General features: G+C 42.9%; 1 protein-coding gene across 1 annotated transcript in view; it reads left to right on the top strand.

Annotated features, from left to right (window-relative positions):
* The window catches only part of TAT (tyrosine aminotransferase), a 124,077-nt gene extending 105,484 nt beyond the window's left edge, over window positions 1–18,593 (top strand). The window contains exons 10-12 of the mRNA XM_029608248.1: window positions 3,286–3,369; window positions 16,254–16,352; window positions 16,767–18,593. Of these exons, the coding sequence (XP_029464108.1) occupies window positions 3,286–3,369; window positions 16,254–16,352; window positions 16,767–16,910 (327 nt within the window). The 3' untranslated portion in view covers window positions 16,911–18,593. The remainder of the gene's footprint in view (window positions 1–3,285; window positions 3,370–16,253; window positions 16,353–16,766) is intronic.
* Window positions 18,594–19,495: the final 902 nt, after the last annotated feature.

Raw genomic sequence — 19,495 nt, 5'->3', positions numbered from 1 at the left:
CTCACTTAGACCAGTACCCTCCTTTCTACTGAAGATATTGTCCTCTTTCCACCTAAATCAAACAATCACTCTACCTGCATTCAGAGTGACTAGATCCCATGGAAAAGACCCGAGCCTACATTGTCTGGATGTTAGACAGGTGCTCCCAAGGAATTAAAAAGAAATAAATCCCTTTAGGAAAACAGATTATTTGTGTTATATGGTGGACCGCACAAAGGGGAAGCAGCTTCTAAACCAACGCTAGCCAGATGGATAAAGGAAGCCATTGGGTCAGTTTATATCCTAAAAGGAAAGCAAATGCCCCTGGAGTTGCGGACACACTCCACAAGAGCCCAAGCGACATTATGAGCAGAAGTGTCCAAGGTAACTCCAGAAGACATTTGCAGAGCAGCCAAATATGTATCCTTACACTCTTTCACTAAATATTACAGGATTGACGTTGTAGCTGGGGCAGATGCTGCCTTTGGGGCTAGAGAAGTAGAGGCTGCACTTTCATCTTCCTGCCCTAAGAGACATTGGGGCAGATTTTTTAAAAGTACACGCGCGCATACATTTGCTCGCGTAACCGGCGCAAACAAAAGTACGCGGGATTTTATAAGATATGCGCGTAGCCGCGTATATCTTTTAAAATCCGGGGTCAGTGCGCGCAAGGCTGCGCAAAATCGGCTCCCTGCCCCGGCACAGGCTGCTGTGCCGGAGCACTCGGCCCCACCCCCGGACTGCAGTCACGCCTCTGGACACGCTCCAGGACACGCCCCGAACGCCGTGCCGCCCCCGACCCGCCCCCCAAGCAAAGCCCCAGAACTTACACGCGTCCTGGGGCTTTGTGCGTGCCGGCGGCCTATGCAAAATAGGCACGCTGGCGCACAAGTGCCCTGTGCGCGTAAATCCGGCAGGATTTACACGCGCAGGGCTTTTAAAATCTACCCCACAAGCTTTAGTGCATCCCTAAAGTAAAGACTGGTCTAGCAGGAGGATAAGGAAGGCGAAAATATATTTTGCCTGATAATTTTCTTTTTACTCCTAGTAGACCAGTCTGGTTCCCAGTCTCATGGCATGAGTGAGCTCGTGGGGACAGTAAGTCTCAGTTTAACCCTTCCTCTTCTTGGCCCGAGGAGAGGCAACTGAAAGAGAAAAGCACAAAAAAAAAAAATTTGTGGCTACCGGGATTCGATGAAGAGAGTTCAGAGGTATATCCCAATTATTTGCACGTTAGACATACATGCCCACATGTCGGAGTTGAATATGTCCTCAATGGCTAAATTCTGTGTCTTTAAGAATTTATTTTGAGAATTTGAAGGCAGTTGAGCAAGAATCATCTTTGACAGAAGACAACTGATGGCTGCTGTAAGCCACATCTCCTTATAGTAAGCATGACGTCAAGTAAGAAGTCAGAGAGGTGTGGTCTCTGTCTCCACCAATTGCGGAGAGGGGAGTTTCCCTAAAGTAAAGACTGGTCTAGCAGGAGTAAAGGAAAGAAAATGAATCGGGTAAGATATAATTTCTCCTTAAGGTGGACTCAGGGAAAGCCAATGCCTATTCCTGGGATTGAACAAGGAATGGATCTACTTTTTGGGATCTGCCAGATACATCTTTATGACCAGGACTGTCAGAGACAGGATGCTTGACTCTGATCCTTTGGTCTGAGCCAGCTTGACGCTTCCTATGTTTTTATGCTCTTAGGGCTTGACCATTCAATTTAAAATGTCTAAGGTAAGTAAGCCAGATAAGACTTATCCAGGTATCTTACAAGGGATATTCAGCAGCACGGCTCTGTTGCTGAATGTCCCCGAATAAGTCACTAGTTAGCTGGATAAGTCTTATCTGGCTAACTTCAGACCTCCTATTCAGCAGGTCTGACTTATCCTGTTAACTTAACCAGATAATTTTAATTATCACAACTTATCCAGATAAGTAGCTCCTCCCCAAAAAGCCCATTTCTCCCCCACCATTTAGCTGGATAAGTGGTGGCTGCTAAACATGGCCAGATATTCAGCTACCACTACTTAGTCGGATAAGTCCTTACTAAGTGGTGCTGAATATAGACCTCCTAAAGCAGAAAAACAGCTTGTAATGGATCCATCTACCATTCATGTCTTCTGCTTCTTTTTTTTTTTTAATAGCATCTCTGAGTTTTGTACTTGAGGTTCCTTTGAGACATACTACTACTACTACTGCTGCTACTGCTACTACTTATTTCTATAGCACCATTAGCAGAGCTTAATTTGTGGGGCAACAGCCTGGAACACAGTTCCTGCGCTTCTTTTCAGGCTTAAAAGGCAGAGCAGTAGGGGTGCTCTGCCCCAAGCCCTCCACTTCAGGCAGCCTGCAGGGAAGAGGAGAAGAGGGAGTGAGCTTGAAGCACACAGAGAAAAAAACTTTGCTCCTTAATCCAGCGCCCCCCCCCCCTCTTGTTCCCCCTCCCCCCAACCTCTCCTTCCGTATTGCAGGGAACAGAGGGAAGGGGTGAGACTGCAGCACAAAGAACAGACACAAGAAAGGATATGAATTAGCACAAGTTTGAAAGTTGAGAGCAGTAATGTGTGTGTGATAGGGTTACCAACTGTCAAGTTTTGGACTGGACAGCCAGGCTTTCAGGCATGCTGTACAGTGTCCAGTCACAAGTACCGACAGGGACACTAAATGTCCAGTTTTGCAGGTGGATTCTCCTTTTTCCCACAGCCACTTAGTTAGAGGAAGAGAAAGGCAGGTCAGAGCCTAAGGGAAGAGAGCTGTGCTGTATCCCTGCCTCCTTTCCCATGCTGCGATCGGACAGCACAGCCCTCAACTCCCAATGGTTCTGCAGATACATAATTACACTGTTTAGGCAGTTCATTGGCAGGATCTAAAATTTATGCAAATGAGGGGATACCATTCCCCCACCTCACCCCCTGGTCCTCAAGTGTCCAGTCCTGGTCTATGGAAAAGTTGGCAACCCGTGTGTGCATGTGTGTGATTACACCTGGCCATCTCACACCTGCCCCCGGCCAAGACTTCCACTTCCTTTTTGTCTACAAATTAAACCCTGACTATTAGACATCCACAGTGCAGTATAAATACATAAGAGATAGTCCTTGTTCTATAAACCTTACAGTCTAGTCAAGGCATACATATAGGACATGGAATTGTCTCCGGTTTAGAGTTAGTATTTTTTCTGATCTTATCAACTTTTTGAATCCTCATATAATTATAAACCACTTTGATAATTTCTTACTGATTATGTGGAATATACATTTTATAAATGAATAATTTTCTCTCTTTATCATGTTTCTCTACATTCTGCAGGCCAATGCTGAACTCTGCTACAGGGCCCTCTCTGTTGTCCCTGGACTAAAGCCAATCCGTCCAGCTGGTGCCATGTATCTAATGGTAAGGGATTGAAGTCTCCCATACAGCAAAGTGAGGCAAATGCCAGATTCCATACACCCAACAAATCACATTCCCAAGGTCTCTAATATACCCAACACCTAATCCTCCAGAGTCTCTCATACGCCAAATACCTTCTCCTACACTCATTGCCCAGTCCTCTGTGGTCTCGCTAATACATTCAGAATCTGAATCCCTAGAGATATTCATACTTCCTTTTTTTCAGCATGAATTTAGTGTTTTGTTCTGTGCTCAGACCTGAGAGGCGGTGGAGCAAGTAGAATAATGCGAAGAGACAAATATTCATTCTTATTCTGTCTTTTTTCTGTTTTTAACACCAAGATACATATAGGAAGACCCCTGTACATATAGTCAGTCCGGAAAACATGCATCTTGCCAGCCAGTAAGGATCACAGTCATTTTTGGCAGATTATCTGCATCTGTTCATTAGCCCAGCCAAATATGTCTTTACAAGTCTTTACTTTTTGTCTCTGAAGGAAGCATGCCAAGGTCTCTTCTTGGTACTTGTGCGGCTTGAATGAACACATCTCAGAAGAGACCAGGAGCCACTGCTCAAACCTGGGCCTACTTGCAATAAAAGGTCTAGTTTGGTCTCCCACACACTAGTATTCAGTTTGATTCCATCACAACATTGAAGTGGTTTAGAAATAGAGAGAACGATCTCTCCAGGGCCTCCCTCATACATACAGCACTTGGACCTCCTGGGGTCTCACATACCGCCAATAAGCTGCCCTCTGGGGTCCTTCTCTTGTTTGTAGGCCTCCTGTTGCAATGGGAACAGCTTGTGCTTCCAATTAAAGCCTCAGCTCAATACAAATTGTCAAACTGTTATTCAAGGCAGGTTTCACATGAATGGACTTTTTTTTTATGTTAAGATGTAATAAAAGATATTTATTTAAGACGAGACCTATGGTATATAGTATAGAAAAATATGCTTTTTTTCCCTGCTGTTTGATAGGCAGTTTTTGCATTTCATTGTCTTGGTTTGATAGTCTACTAAATTACGCTTGACTCCATTTCAGGTAGCGCTTCCGCTATGTTCTAGAGCACTGAAAATATTTAATCCCTTTAATGATGCAATAAAGCTAGAAAGAGATTGTTTCATGGCAAAAAAAAAAAATAACCATTCATTCCTGTTACTGACAGAAATATAGCACTCTTATAGTAATAATAATAAAAACAAAATTTGCTCTATGCTTTACCACCAAAGTGTTCAGAGCGTAGTACAACAAATTATAACAGTACATTCACAATAAACATTCTAAAAATCACGTTAAAGCTATCACCCAACATTGGATAACAAACTCATACCAAAATCATCCTAAATATTCCTAATTATTACATAGTGGCTCTCCCACCCAGCATCAAATAACAAACTCATAATAAAAATCCAAATTACAAATTAAAAATATACAATATATCTTGCAAATCTTCCTAGCCCACATTCTAATAGAATAGGCATCTTTGGCATATCTCATGACCGCTTAAATAACCATATCCACCAGGACCCTCTTCTATTCTGTGCCGGCCCACTGTAATATCTAAAAGGTCCGTATTCAAAAGGGTTTGAGAGTTAGCCACACCCCAAATTTTGATTTTGTCCCACCCAATGGATAACTTTTTACTGAGTGAGTACAGGAGGTGATGTCAGGAGCGTTCCAGAAGCACAGCTGTATTTTATCCAGCTAGTGCTGATAATCTATTTCATGCATGTGTATTGGGTCATAAGAACATAAGAAATTACCATACTGGGTTAGACCAAGGGTCTATCAAACCCAGCATCCTGTTTCCAAAGTGGCCAATCCAGGCCATAAGAACCTGGCAAGTACCCAAAAACTAAGTCTATCCCATGCTACTGTTGCTAATAATAGCAGTGGCTATTTTCTAAGTCAACTTAATTAATAGCAGGTAATGGACTTCTCCTCCAAGAACTTATCCAATCCTTTTTTAAACACAGCTATACTAACTGCTCTTACCACATCCTCTGGCAACAAATTCCAGAGATTAATTGGGTCATCCTAAAAACCAGACTGGTTTGTGGCCTTCAAGGACCGGAATTGCCCTACCCTGAAGTAGAATCTTAAATGAAAGAATCAGTACTTTAAGCTGGATGAAATACCTCCCTGCAACCAATGCAGGAATTTCAGTATGGGAATCACATGCCCCCCATGCTTACTTCCTGGCACAGTCCTGTCTGCAGTGTTCTGAATCAGTTGAAGGTTTTTTAGAGGCTTTAAGGGCGGACCAAATTATGGACTGTTACAGAGCATTCTTTCTGGAAAAAAATGTGCCAGTATTCACAACATGCGGATTTGCATGGTTTTGTTTTGGTTTTTGAGGGGCCACAGGGCAAATCAAGCAGTTGGAGGAAAAGGTGCAGGTACTCAGTACTGGCATGTACCTCCTGAAAAAAAAAGCCCTGGACTATTACAGTTGTCTATCTGCAAATAAATAAAGGCCCTTACTATAGACTTGATAGGCTCAAAAAATGGTGCATCTGACAAACAGCTGGTAAATGGTAAAACAAAAATTCCTTTGGAATTAGAGTTAATATCATCTTCCCTACTTAAGTCACATCCAGCAATATGATCTAGTCGTGGGAGAACTATGTCCTGAGGTAAATGGTAGATTCAAACCTAAAAAGGACGATTTACTTACATAGAGGATCTCCCATATCAGCCCTTACACAACATGCAGTTGTATGTCATCTGCATAAATGAATTATTGCAGTTTAAATTGTTTGATTAAATCTCTCAATGGCTTCAAATATATGCTATATAAAACTGGTAATAATGAGAACCCCTAGGGACTCCACAATTTACCCAATAATAGGACGATGAAAAAGTATTAATTACTATTTGCTGCTTCCCTACGAAGTCAGCCATGCCGGTGCTCTACGTCTAAAACTGCTATCTCTATGCTGCCTCAAAAGGATAACAAAATCTGGAGTATCAAAGATGACCATGAGATCTAAGAGAATAACCCACAAACTTGTACCATTACCAAAGGTTCAAAATGGGTCATCTATAAGAGCAAACATTAAAATTTCTATGCTGTAAGTAGCATGGAAACCAGAGTATCCCTTATTCATATAATTCATATATCATTCACCTTGCACAGCTGTTCTGTCACTGCTTATTCGATTGGTTTCAATAGGAAAAGTAAATTAGCTACAGGCAAATAGACATTTTATATGATCTATGCTGTCCTCAAAAGATGACGCTTGTGCTTCTAGAATCTAGATAACCTTGTGTCCCAGCTTTAGATACCAGATAGATTCAGTTCTTTAATTTATAAGCATTTATTGAAGCAATAAATTAAACAACTTACAGGGGAATAAAAAATAACTATACAGGTTTCAGGAGTTGTAACAGCCATGAAGAGATTCTCTGATGATGCTGTTAAGTTTATATGAATTCAAACTGCAACTGATAGAAGATAGAGTTCAAACTGGTAAGAGACAATGTTTTGCTCAGGAGATTTGTGAATAAAGGATTCAGAAGTAGCTGCTAGTGTTGCGGGTGTGGACTCTTGGGCCAAGGTGGAGTTGGTGCAATCTTCAGGGAGGAGCCCTGCAGGTCCCCACCGTTGGCTGGCTGAGTTGGCTGAGGCAGAGGCTCAGCTGGAGCTTCACCTGTACCAGCCCTCATTCTCCTTAGGTTGAGCCCTCGGGTGCCTGAACTGGCATATCTTAGGCAAGGGCCTCTGCTAATGAGCTGGAGATCAGTAGAGATGATTGGTTCAAAGGCCAGGGTCCGGGGGCAGGCTGAAGTCGAAGGTGGTTGAGTCAGGCAGTGGTCAGCGGAGTTCAGGCATAGCTGAGAATCAAGCAGTGGTCAGTGGCAGGCAGAGTTCAGACGTAGTCATGAGTCGAGCCGAGGTCAGAACCAGAGATCCATCCAAGGAAAAGTGGGATGGAGAGACAGGCAGGGAGGCAAGGAACAACACAGGTGGGCAGGCAAGGACACACCGAAGAAATGAAGACTGACCACAGTTGAAGATCAGACGGAGAACTGAAAAGACAAAGACCACAGAGGAAGGCTCTGTAACACTGGGGCAACTTGCAGTGGTGGACTTATTACTGAGGCAAGGAGGAGCCACTGAGGTGGTCTCTTATAGGCCCTTGTCAGTGATGTTATCCTCAGGTGCTGCTGAGTTTTTCCCACTGTGGGCCCTTTAAGAAGAGTGATGTCAGATGCGCACGTGTGCCTTAGGAGGGCCCAGGGAAGCAGCAGCGTTGAATTGGGATTATGCTGAACGCGGCAGTCGGCCATGCATCTGCAGAGGGGTTCTCCCCAGCATCAGAGGCTGCTGCATCGGGCTCAGAGCTGGAGGTAATTGCTGAGACCATGAGATGGACACGTGGACCAGCCCCCTCTTAAGACCCCTCCCTGAAGTTTCTTGGGATGCTGGGTATGAAACTCTTTCAATATGTTGCGGTCCAAGATGTTGGAAGTGGGTTCCCAAGAGTTCTCCTCGGGCCAATAACCTTTCCAGGAGAGGGGTATTCCCACTTCTTGCCTCTGTGCCTTGAATCCAGAATTTGTAGACTGTGCTGTCCTCTGTGGATAATTCTTGAAGTTTTGGAGATGCTCTAGAGGGCCAGAAAAGTATTAGCAGCTTTAGTAAAGATACATGAAGCATTGTGTATGCCCATTGAGGGTGGCAGTTATAATTGATAGGTCACTGGTCCTAACTGGCAAGTTATGGTAAAGGGTCCAATGTATTATGGGGTAAGGCACCCTCAGGTGTATGTGGTGGGTGCTTAGCCAGATCTTCTCACTTGCCTTAAACTGAGGAGTGGGTTTCCTGTGCATGTCTATGGTCTTCTTGGCCTTTTCTGCTGCTTTTTCAGTAAGGATAGTGGTGCAAGACCAGAGGTCTTGGAGTTCCTGGGCAGATAACTGGGCTGCCAGAGAAGGTACTACCACGGGGAGCGGTAGAGGTGGTAAGGGTTGCCTCCCATAAATCAGTTTAAATGGTGAAGTATCTGAAGCAGCACAGACATGGGAGTTATGTGAAAATTCTGCCCAGGGTAATAGGAAAACCCAATTATCCTGAAGCTCATTGACATAGGCCCAAAGGAAGGCTTTGAGCATATGGTTTGTGCATTCATACTGTCCATTTCCCTGTGGGTAGTATGCTGTTGTTAAGTCCAGGGTAATATTTAACTTTTTACACAGTGAACACCAGAATTCTGCCATGAACTGTACTCCCCAGTCAGACAAGATGTGCTTGGATAGGCCATGTAAGCGAAACACATGGAGCCATGCTAGCTCCAGAATCGAAGAGAAGCCCATAAGTGGGACAAAAGTGAGCCATCTTTGAGAAGTGATCAATAGCCATCCAGATTACAGTGGTGCTGTCTGAGAGTTGGAGATCCACTATGAAGTCGGTGAATAAGTGGGTCCAGGGTGCTGGCAATGGTTGTAACATCTCCCACAGTCAGCCCAACAGAGTTTTCTGCTGTGCGCAGGTAGGGCATGAATCCACATATGCTTTAACATCTTGCTTCATTAGAGGTTACCAATAGAATTGTTGAAGCAGTGTAAGGTCTTGGGCCCATTCAGGGAGACCTGTGACATGGGAGACATAAGACCATTTCAAAACCTTTCCACGGGTAGGCACAACCATCTTTTCTGTAGGGAACATCATGGAAGCAGCTAATAGGATCCTGGCTGAATTGATAATGTGTCTAGGAGGCTCTGGAATGTCCTCTGCCTGGAAGGAGCGAGAGAAGGCATCAGCCCATAGGTTTTTGAGAGCTGGCCAATACTTCAGTTCAAAATCAAAATGTGCAAAGAACAGGAACCAGCAAGCTTGTCTCACATTTAGTTGTTGGGCATGATGAAGGTGTACGAGATTCTTGTGATCTGTATATATGGTGATATGCTGTTGGGTGCCTTCAAGTAGATGACGCCACTCTTCCAGAGCTAGTTTGACGGCTAGGAGTTCTCTGTGGCTGATGCTGTAGTTGTGCTCAGCAGACAAAAACATTTTTGAGATTGAGCAGGGGTGAAGGAATCTTTTAGCACAGTCCCAAGGTGGAGGTGTCCACCTCCAAGATGAATGGACATGTAGGTTCCAGATGATGAAGGCACGGATTTCTCAGGAAGGCATCCTTCAGTTCCTGGAATGCTGCTGTAGCTTCGGGGGTCAATCCTTTGTGTTAGCTTCCTTCCGGGTGAGAGCGATGAGAGGTGCCACGATAGTGGAGTAATTTGGAATGAATTGGCAACAATAGTTGGTAAATCCCAGAAACCTTTGCAAAGCCCAAAGTCCTTCCAGATGGGGGCCAGTCCTGGATGCTTTTTACCTTCTTGGGGTCCATATGGAAGCCTCTCCTGGATATGATATACCCTAGGAAAAGTAAACGTTCTCGAACAGAATTTTTCAAGCTTAGCGAATAGCTTATTTATTTATTTAAAAAGTTTTATAGCCCACCTATAATGAATCTGCCAAGCTAAGTGGATTACAACAGCTTGTTTATCTTAGTCATTGGAGGACCATATGTATGTCCTGGCAGTGGGTGCTGAGGTCTCGAAAAAATATTAGAATGCTGTCAAGGTATATGAATATGCAGCCATAGAGTAAATCCAGGAATATTTGGTTCATCATTTTTTGAAAAATGGCCAGGGCATTACACAGCCTGAAGGGCATCACTAAATACTTGTAATGTCCATCACGTGACGTGAACACTATCTTCCATTCGTCTCTGGGTTTGATCCAGATCAAATTGTAGGCTCATTGAAGGTCTAAGTTTGTAAAGATCCTAGCCCGTTGGAGCCAGTCAAAAAGTTCAGAGATTAATGGCAGAGGATACCGATCTTTCTTGGTGATAGCATTTAATCCGCGGTAGTCAATACAGGGCGTGAGTGAACTGGTTTTTTTTGGCCACAAAGAAGAAGCCGGCCCCCACCGGGGATGAGGATGATCGGATGAAGCCCAGTTTTAAATTTTTCCAGATACAGTCCGACATCACTTGGGTCTTGGGGAGAGACAAGCAGTAGACTCTGCCCCATTGGGGGTTGATGTCAGGAAGCAGTTCAATTCCACAGTTGTATGAGCGATGGGGCGGTAGAGTCTCAGCCTCCCTCTTAGAAAAAACGTCCTCATAGTCGCTGTACTGAGGAAGACCCGGAAGTGTGGTGGCTAATGATAGGCGGAGCATGGGTTCCACATGTTCCAGGCATGAGTCATGGCATTGCTGATCCAAGCAGGTGAGCTGCAGAGTGGCCTACTTGAATTGTGGAGCATGCTTCTGGAGCCAGGGTAGTCCCAGTATAATTGGGTGGACAGCTTTGGTAATGAAGTGGAAAGCTATTTGATCCTCATGGCGCAATAGTGTACACAGGGTCAGTAGTACAGATGCAAAGGTGATTTGGCCAGGCAAAGGGTTCCCATAGATGGAGGAGATGATTAATGGAGACCTTCTCTGGATGGTGGGAATCCATAAATGATCTACTAGTTCCTTCATTACAGAATTTCCCTCAGCACCGGAGTCCATTAGGGCTAGGGTGAAGAAATCCTGGTGACCACGGTGGTTGTCATCAGAAGTATCAGTTGGGGAGCCTACGATCACCTCTCCACCAGATCCTAGACTCAGAAGTTTCCTGGCTTAACCAGGCATTGAGCAAGCAGGAGCCCATGCCTGCACAGTACAAGCCCAGGCCTAGTTGCCAGCAGTGGAGCCTCTCCTCGGGCTTAAGGCGACCATGGCCTAGTTGCATAGGTTCATCCAAGTGTGCAGGGGAGATGGTGCAAGAACCGATAGCGGCAGCTGGCACTGGAAACAAGGGGCCAGCATGATGGCCTTATGAAGGGCTCGAACCTCCCTGGCTCATTGTTGCAGACAATGGTCTATCCTCCCTGGCAGGTCTGTTAGCCCCTCCAGGAACTCTGGAATGTCACATGCGGCCAACTCATCAATACTTTTTCACTCAACATACAATTAAGCTCTGGAATTCATTGCCAGAGGATGTGGTTAAGGAAGTTAGTGTAGCTGGGTTTAAAAAAGGTTTGGATAAGTTCCTGGAGGAGACATCCATAAACTATTAATCAATAGAGAATAGCCACTGTTTATTGCCAGCATGGGATCTTTTTAATGTTTGGATACTAGCCAGGTACTTGTGACTTGGATTGGCCACTGTTCAAAACAGGATACTGGGTTTGATGGACCCTTGGTCTGACCTACTATAGCATATCTTATTTTCTTATGTTCTAACTTGGAAGATGTAATAGGTCAGTTTGACAAACTAAAGAAGAGCAAATCACCTGGAACAGATAGTATGCACCCCAAAGTTCTGAAGGAATTAAAAAATGAAAACACAGATTACTAGTAATTTGTAACCTATCATTAAAATTGTTTATTGTACCTGAAGATTGGAGATTGTTCAGTGTAATACTGATTTTAAAAAATAGCTCTGGGGTGATTTGGGAAACTATAGACTGATGAGCCTGACTTAAGTGCTGGAAAAAATCATAAAAATGATTCTAAAGAACAAAATCACAGAACATTTAGATAGGCATGGTTTAATGGGACACAGCTGACATGGATTTACGCAAGGGAAGTCTTCCCTCACCAATCTGCTACATTTTTTGAAGGGGTTAATAAACAGAATGTTAGGAATTATTAGGAAGGGAATGGTTAATAAAACGGAAAATGTCATAATGCCTCTATATCGCTCCAAGATGAGACCGCACCTTGAATACTGTGTACAATTCTGGTCGCCACATCTCAAAAAAGATATAGTTGCGATGGAGAAGGTACAGGTTAGGTTAGGGCTTTTCAGCTTAGAGAAGAGATGGCTGAGGGGGGATATGATAGAGGTCTTTAAAATCATGAGAGGTATTGAATGAGTAGATGTGACTCGGTTATTTACATTTTCGAATAATAGAAGGACTAGGGGGCATTCTATGAAGTTATCAAGTAGCACATTTAAGACTAATTGGAGAAAATTCTTTTTCACTCAACGCACAATAAAGCTCTGGAATTTGTTGCCAGAGGATATGGTTAGTGCAGTTAGTGTAGCTGAGTTCAAAAAAGGTTTGGATAAGTTCTTGGAGGAGAAGTCCATTAATGGCTATTAATCAAGTTTACTTAGGGAATAGCCACTGCTATTAATTGCATCAGTAGCATGGGATCTGCTTAGTGTTTGGGTAATTGCCAGGTTCTTGTGGCCTGGTTTGGCCTCTGTTGGAAACAGGATGCTGGGCTTGATGGACCCTTGGTCTGACCCAGCATGGCAATTTCTTATGTTGTTATGTTTTATGCATATAATGGTGAGCCGGTGAATGTAGTGTATTTGGATTTTCAGTAGGTGTTTGACAAAGTCCCTCATGAAAGACTCCTAAAAATATTATAAAGTCATGGCAATGTCCTATTATGGCTTGCAAGCTGGTTAAAAGATAGGAAACAGAGAGGAGGAATTAATGGTCAGTTTTCTCAATGGAGGAAGGTAAACAATGAGTGCCCCAGCAATCTGTACTGAGACTGGTGCTTTTTAATAGATTTATAAATATGGTTGCCACTGGCTCCAGATTTTCAGGACAGGTTGATCCAGTCCTGGTTTTACCCCATTGCATACTGGGACTTGTTCTGAATTCCCTATTACATTCCTTAATAAAACCAAGACTCTAAGTACTTGCTTGCGGTGGGGGGGGGGGGAGGGGAGTAAAACCAGGACTGGATCAACTTGTCCTGAAAATCTGGAGCAAGTTGGAAACCCTATTTATAAATGATTTGGAAAAGAGAACAAAGAGTGAAGTGATCAAATTTACAGACGACACAAAATTATTCTAAGTTGTTAAATCACAATCGGATTATGAGAAATTGCAGGAGGACCTTGCAAGACTGGAAGATTAGGCATCCAAATGGCAGATGAAATTTAATGTGGACAAGTGCAAAATGATGCACATAGGAAAAAATAATCCAAACTGTAGTTACACAATGTTAGATTCCATATTAGGAATTACCAACCAGAAAAAGGATCTAGGCATTATAATAGACAATATTTTGAAATCCACAGCTCAGTGTGTGGCAGCAATCAAAAAAGCAAACAGAATGTTAGGAATTAGGAAAGGAATGGTGAAAAAATGAGAATGTCATAATTCTTCTTTATTGCTCCATGATGAAACTGCATCTGGAGTACTCTGTATAATTCTGGTCACTGCATTTCTAGAAAAAGATATATCTGAACTGAAAAAGATACAGAAAAAGGCAATCAAAATGATAAATGGGACTGAATGGCTCCCCTATGAAGAAAGGCTAAAGAGGTTAGGACTCTTCAACTTGGAGAAGAGATGGCTGAGTGTGGATATGACAGAGGTCTATAAAATCATGAGTGGAGTAGAGTGCAGCACATTTAAAACAAATTAGAGAAATACTTTTTCATGCAATTAGGAAGATGTGGTAAAGGCAGTTGGGTTTAAAAATGTTTGGACAAGCTTTTGGAGTAAAGTCCAAAAACTGTTATTAACTAGGAAGATTTGGGGAAAGCTACTACTTATCTCTTGGCATTAGCAGCATGGGGAAAGGAACAGCTCCCCTATGAGGAAAGACTAAAGAGGTTAGGACTTTTCAGCTTGGAGAAGAGACGACTGAGAGGGGATATGATAGAGATGTTTAAAATCATGAGAGGTCTAGAACGGGTAGATGTGAATTGGTTATTTACTCTTTTGGATAGTAGAAAGACTAGGGGGCACTCCATGAATTTAGCATGGGGCACATTTAAAACTAATCGGAGAAAGTTCTTTTTTACTCAGCGTACAATTAAACTCTGGAATTTGTTGCCAGAGGATGTGGTTAGTGCAGTTAGTATAGCTGTGTTTAAAAAAGGATTGGATAAGTTCTTGGAGGAGAAGTCCATTACCTGCTATTAAATTCACTTAGAGAATAGCCACTGCCATTAGCAATAGTAACATGGAATAGACTTAGTTTTTGGGTACTTGCCAGGTTCTTATGGCCTGGATTGGCCACTGTTGGAGACAGGATGCTGGGCTTGATGGATCCTTGGTCTGACCCAGTATGGCATTTTCTTATGTTATTATGTTCTTACTGTTTGGGATCTTCACAGGTACTTGTGATCTGGATTGACCTCTGTTGGAAACAGGATACTGGGCTTGATGAACCATCAGTCTGACCCAGTATGGCAATTATGTTCTTATATACATTTTAATATAAAAATAACATGGTAAATGCAATCTACAAACAATATTTTCCTTCACTGACCAAAATGTATTCACAGGAACGCATCCTCTAAATGCAGTTTAAAATCAGTGCATTGTGTGTAACCCTCGTCCCAATTAGCTCTCGGGCACAGGAGCTCACTGGGAGGCTACGGACCAGAGGAACCCCAGTGATTCCCACAGAGGAAGGAAAAGATTTCAAGGTCCTTAAGGTTTCCTTTTACAGAGGAAACTCCACTCAGCAATCCAGTCAACACATCAAAAAGCACCTCTAAGACTCCAACACTTGTTATTCAAAAATAACAATTCTTTTACTGGCACTGAAGATGGGTAACAAAAATTATAAAATACTGGTGCACTAGTAAATATTGCAATCCAGTGCAAACAAGTTCAAATGATACAAAAACCTCTTTCAGCAATATTAATCCTCTGCCAGACAGGTCTGCACCCTGGGGCAGGGATCCTTCCTCCCTTGGGTCTTTCAGAAAGCTAGCTGACCTCTTCTCTCTCATCAGCTTCTGGCACTTGGATGCGCCTCTGCTGGAATGCCTGTTCCTGTGCCAAACAGGAACTCTACAGGACCTCTCTTCCGATGGGCGATCTCCTTTCACCAAGAATTCCCACTGACAACAAAATCCTTTATCAAAAACCTTCTCAGGCATTGATAAGGCATCCGCCTTCACCTCTCCTCCCGACTTCTCGCCTGCATGCACCACTTTCCTTAGGCAGTAAAATATTTCTGTTCCTTCTCACTGCTGGAACCTTTCCTGTGACGGGGTTCTTTTGTACATGTTTTACTGCAGTTTTTTCTAGTTGAGAAAGGTTATATAGCATTTTCTTCTGTTTGCCAGAGATTGTAGCCTGTGACTGAAACTCTCTACATAGCTGCCTGGTTTGCTGTTGTAGCCAATCGCCTGGGTAGCGTAGTAGTTCTTGCTTCTGCATTTATGATCCAGTATGTAAGAAGCATGTACTTTCTTGTGGAAATATACTGTACTTTTAGGTGCAATGTTCTCAAAATATTTCTCCAGATCAAAGTTGAATTTCATCTAGTTTGGTGGAAGATGAAAATGTTCGTCCTTTTAAAAGCAGCGAGACCTCATGTTGTGATAATTGGTAGAGAGTAACTACTTTCATGTGATCAGAATAGTGAGTGAACACTTGTCTATGAGAGTTCTCAATATGTAAAAACTGCTTGCAAAAAGGACAGTCTTTTGCATCGAGTGTGTTGGGGGTAAGGCTGGCTTCAGGGCCAAACATTAACACTCAAATAATGTGGAAGAATCAACACAAAAGGGCTTAATAAAGACATTGGCTTTCTTTTCTTCCCTTTGGAACTATAAAGTTTTACTGTCTGTCACCTCCGTCAAGTCTCTCAGCCCCATGTCATCCCCTTAATTTATTTATTTATTTAAGAACTTTTCTATACCGTCATTCAGTAAATTAACCATCACAACGGTTTACATAAAGGCACATATAGTAATAGAAATTAATTAGGATAGCTAAAACATTATGAACGTGCCAAAAATATGCGGTAACAGGATTCTTTCAATATAAAACTGTTTAAGTATTGATTTTGTTAGGTTAGAGTTGCTATTGCGGTTCATATATAAAGAAAAAAAGAAACTAATCTTAAGTGTATTTAAAGGCAACACCTGTTTCTCATTCTCCTGCGGCAGGTTGGGATTGCCATGGAACACTTCCCAGAATTTGAGAACGATATAGAGTTCACAGAGCGACTGATCTCAGAACAGTCAGTCTTCTGTCTTCCTGCCACGGTAACTTGTTTTTCAGACTTGACTTCTTAAAGAAAATATTTTAGATGATTTCTCAAGCTCCTTTTAGACAAACTGTATCACAAATCTGCTGCAATAATTGTTCAGCATACTATTTTTTTATTTTTTTTTTATTTAGAGTTTTTATATACCGGCAATCATGAAAACATATCTTGCTGGTTTACATCGAACAGGAGTGCATTATAAACAAAAAACTAGAACTGTGGTGTCCGAAAGTACAGTTACATATTTTACATACTAGAAGCAAGGGCCTGTGAGGATCCTGAATCATTTCCTTTTCAATTTCTTCTGGAGTGGCATTCCAACTCTTGCCCTTGTCTTGAAATACCTGACATAATGCTATTATCCAAACCGCCTTAGACAAACTAATGAATCCCTTTCCCCTGTTAACTGCAGTGTTTCGAGTACCCCGACTACTTTCGGATTGTGGTGACAGTTCCAGAGGAAATGATGCTAGAGGCCTGCAGCCGAATTCGAGAGTTCTGCGAGCAGCATTACCTTGGCTCTGAAGGGGCACAAGAGATGGAGTGTGACAAATAAACAAGCAAGAGGGATTCCCCTTGGCTCTGCCTTCCTCTGTGCCAAGCAGGCATTACCTATGCAAAGTGATTGAATAAAGCTGCATTACGAATGCATGCTCCAGAAACCATGCAGCCAGTGACAGCTCTGTACTGTCTACACATTCCCAGCCCACTTATTCTCCATTCCATCTGCTTGCTCTCTTCCCACTGCATAACAGCATAATTCCTGGTCTACAATTTCTTTTTAAGGATACCAGTTATTAATATGGACATGTGTTGCAACGTGTGTAGCTTATCCTCATTTATTCTTTTATGCTCTTTGCTTGTTCTCTCGTCACTCAATCGGTCCCATCTTGCCTGCTGTTTCTCAAATCCTTCCTCATGTTGCCCATTTATCCACAAGCTACTCATCCTCCATTGTCCTCATGTCACTCACTCTTCCTCCTGCTGCTCGTTTTTCTTCTCGATCATTTCTCCTGTCACTTGCTCTTCTCCTTCAGTTTGCTGTTCTTCATATTGCTCAAATGTCCTCTCCATGCTCACTCATCTAACATGTTGCTTGCTTGGCCTCCTGCTTTTCACTCTTCATTATGCCAATTGCTCATCCTCTGTATTTTTTTTTTAGTTAAAGGCTATCAATCTATCTTTCCTCACCACCTTCTCATGCCACAAAATGCAAAATAATCACTGTAAATTATTGTGCTTGCTGATGGTTCTCCTTACTTTTTATATATTTGAGAGGTCTGACCTCCCTTTTTCCTCACCTGGGCTTCTAGTCAGTCAGAACCAGTCTAACCTGTGCTCACTGCCATTTATGATAGGGTAATGGTTGTGTGCCAGGGTGGGGAATCTAAGATGCCAGAGATTTTTCCTGAACAATCCACTCTTCTATTTGTGTATCCCAGTCAGCACAGCAATAGTCCCTTCTTGATAGGTGGCTACAGATCCGATCTCTCTCTTCAGAAGCCAGTTTGTGTGTAAATGTAGCTACTGTGCAACGGCTAGGACTCCATCCTTTCCCTGAGGCCTAGCATTTCCAGTCTCTGCCATCCCAAAGCGGAGAACTTGTGTCCAGGAATAAAACCCAGATCTCCCATAGGGCAGTAGACAGAGCTGCAAGTGAGACATTGAGAGTTATCATTCTCCCTCTGTCCCAGGTGACTTAGAATACTACTCTTTGGGGTGAACAAGTGCAGATGCTTTCATTCCACATTTATTTCAAGGCTCCTCCTATCCTAAATAGCAATCACTGTGTTTGTGTAGGCTGCCCTGAGAAATGCAGGGGAGCAGAGTGCTGGCTTATCCCTGTGTCTCCTAATCTGAAATGAGTATCAGTGTGGCACAACATGGTCATCCCGCTGTGGAAGAATATTTGTGAGTAATGATGAAGGATGCAGCTGTTAAGCTTCCTCAGAAGGCAGAAAGGTATATAGCAGCCTTCCCCAGCCTTAAACACATTGAACCGGTTTCAGAACCATGCAGTCTGAGTCCTCAGGTCTCAGCACTCCAAAGTCCTGGTTCTGTCTCTTGAATTCTTTTCATGTGCATGATATATTGAAATGTAACAATATGTGTTTGCTTCGGTTTTGTATCACATATCTAAGTTTTCAACTGCAAAAATGCCACTTTGTAATACACATGGCATACTGTAAGTTATTGTATTTTTTTATTATTAAACATTAAAAGTATCATTTATGTTTTGCGAATGCTTTTCATTCTGCATGGGGATTCTTAACATTTTAATGACCTGAATTTTTCTTTTATATTTAGCAGCTGATTGGATACAGTGTTACAGAGAATATTACAAGGACATATAAATTGGATTCCAGGGAAAGTTATTCTTTTCCTTTGGAAGCCAACCAGGGTTGTTCAAACTGCTCTGTGGCCAGTAGTTGGTGTTCCACTTTCATGCAACAAAACACTGCACGGAGCGGCAGTAGCCACAGAGGCATTCACGGAGCGGGATGCCAGTGGTTGGTGTTCCACCTTCACGGAGCGGAAGGAGGGAGGGCTGCCATCTCAAAAAATAAAAAACAAACAAACAAGCAAACAAAACAGGGGTAAGGGGCAGGGGTGTGGCCTGCTGGTTGCGGCGGTTGCTACCCGATTGAGCTGGATGTTCACTAGGATGGCGCTGCTCTCTGCATTGGTGGAGGGGTGGAAGGGAATTGGGGCCGGAGGGTGCTGGAAGCCAATAGAGACGGGTGGGAGGGAGAAAAAAGGGGGGAAAAAAATGGATAAACTGTGTAGCTTGCTGGGCAGACTGGATGGGCCGTTGGTCTTCTTCTGCCGTCACTTCTATGTTTCTATGTATGAAATCATTTTACTGAGAAATACCAAAGACCATGCCTTTAAGCATAGTGACTTTCTCTTCCCAAGCCTGTCCTGAGGACCTTACAGACAGCTGGGTCTTCAGGATATGCACAATGAATATACATGAGATAAATTTGCATGTGCTAGGCCTCCAGTGCCTACAGATTTCTCTCATGCAAATTCATTTTGGATTTCCTGAAAACTTGTCTGGCTGTGGGGGTCCCCAGACAGGTTTGGGAGCCCTGCTCTATTCACCTAGAATAAAGGTCATAACTCTGTTTCTGAGTACAA

This window comes from Rhinatrema bivittatum, chromosome 7 (assembly GCF_901001135.1).
Source record: "Rhinatrema bivittatum chromosome 7, aRhiBiv1.1, whole genome shotgun sequence".
In the NCBI taxonomy this organism is placed as follows: Eukaryota; Metazoa; Chordata; class Amphibia; order Gymnophiona; family Rhinatrematidae; genus Rhinatrema; species Rhinatrema bivittatum.
Note: the sequence above shows the minus strand (reverse complement) of the source record. Positions and strands in the feature narration are given on the sequence as shown.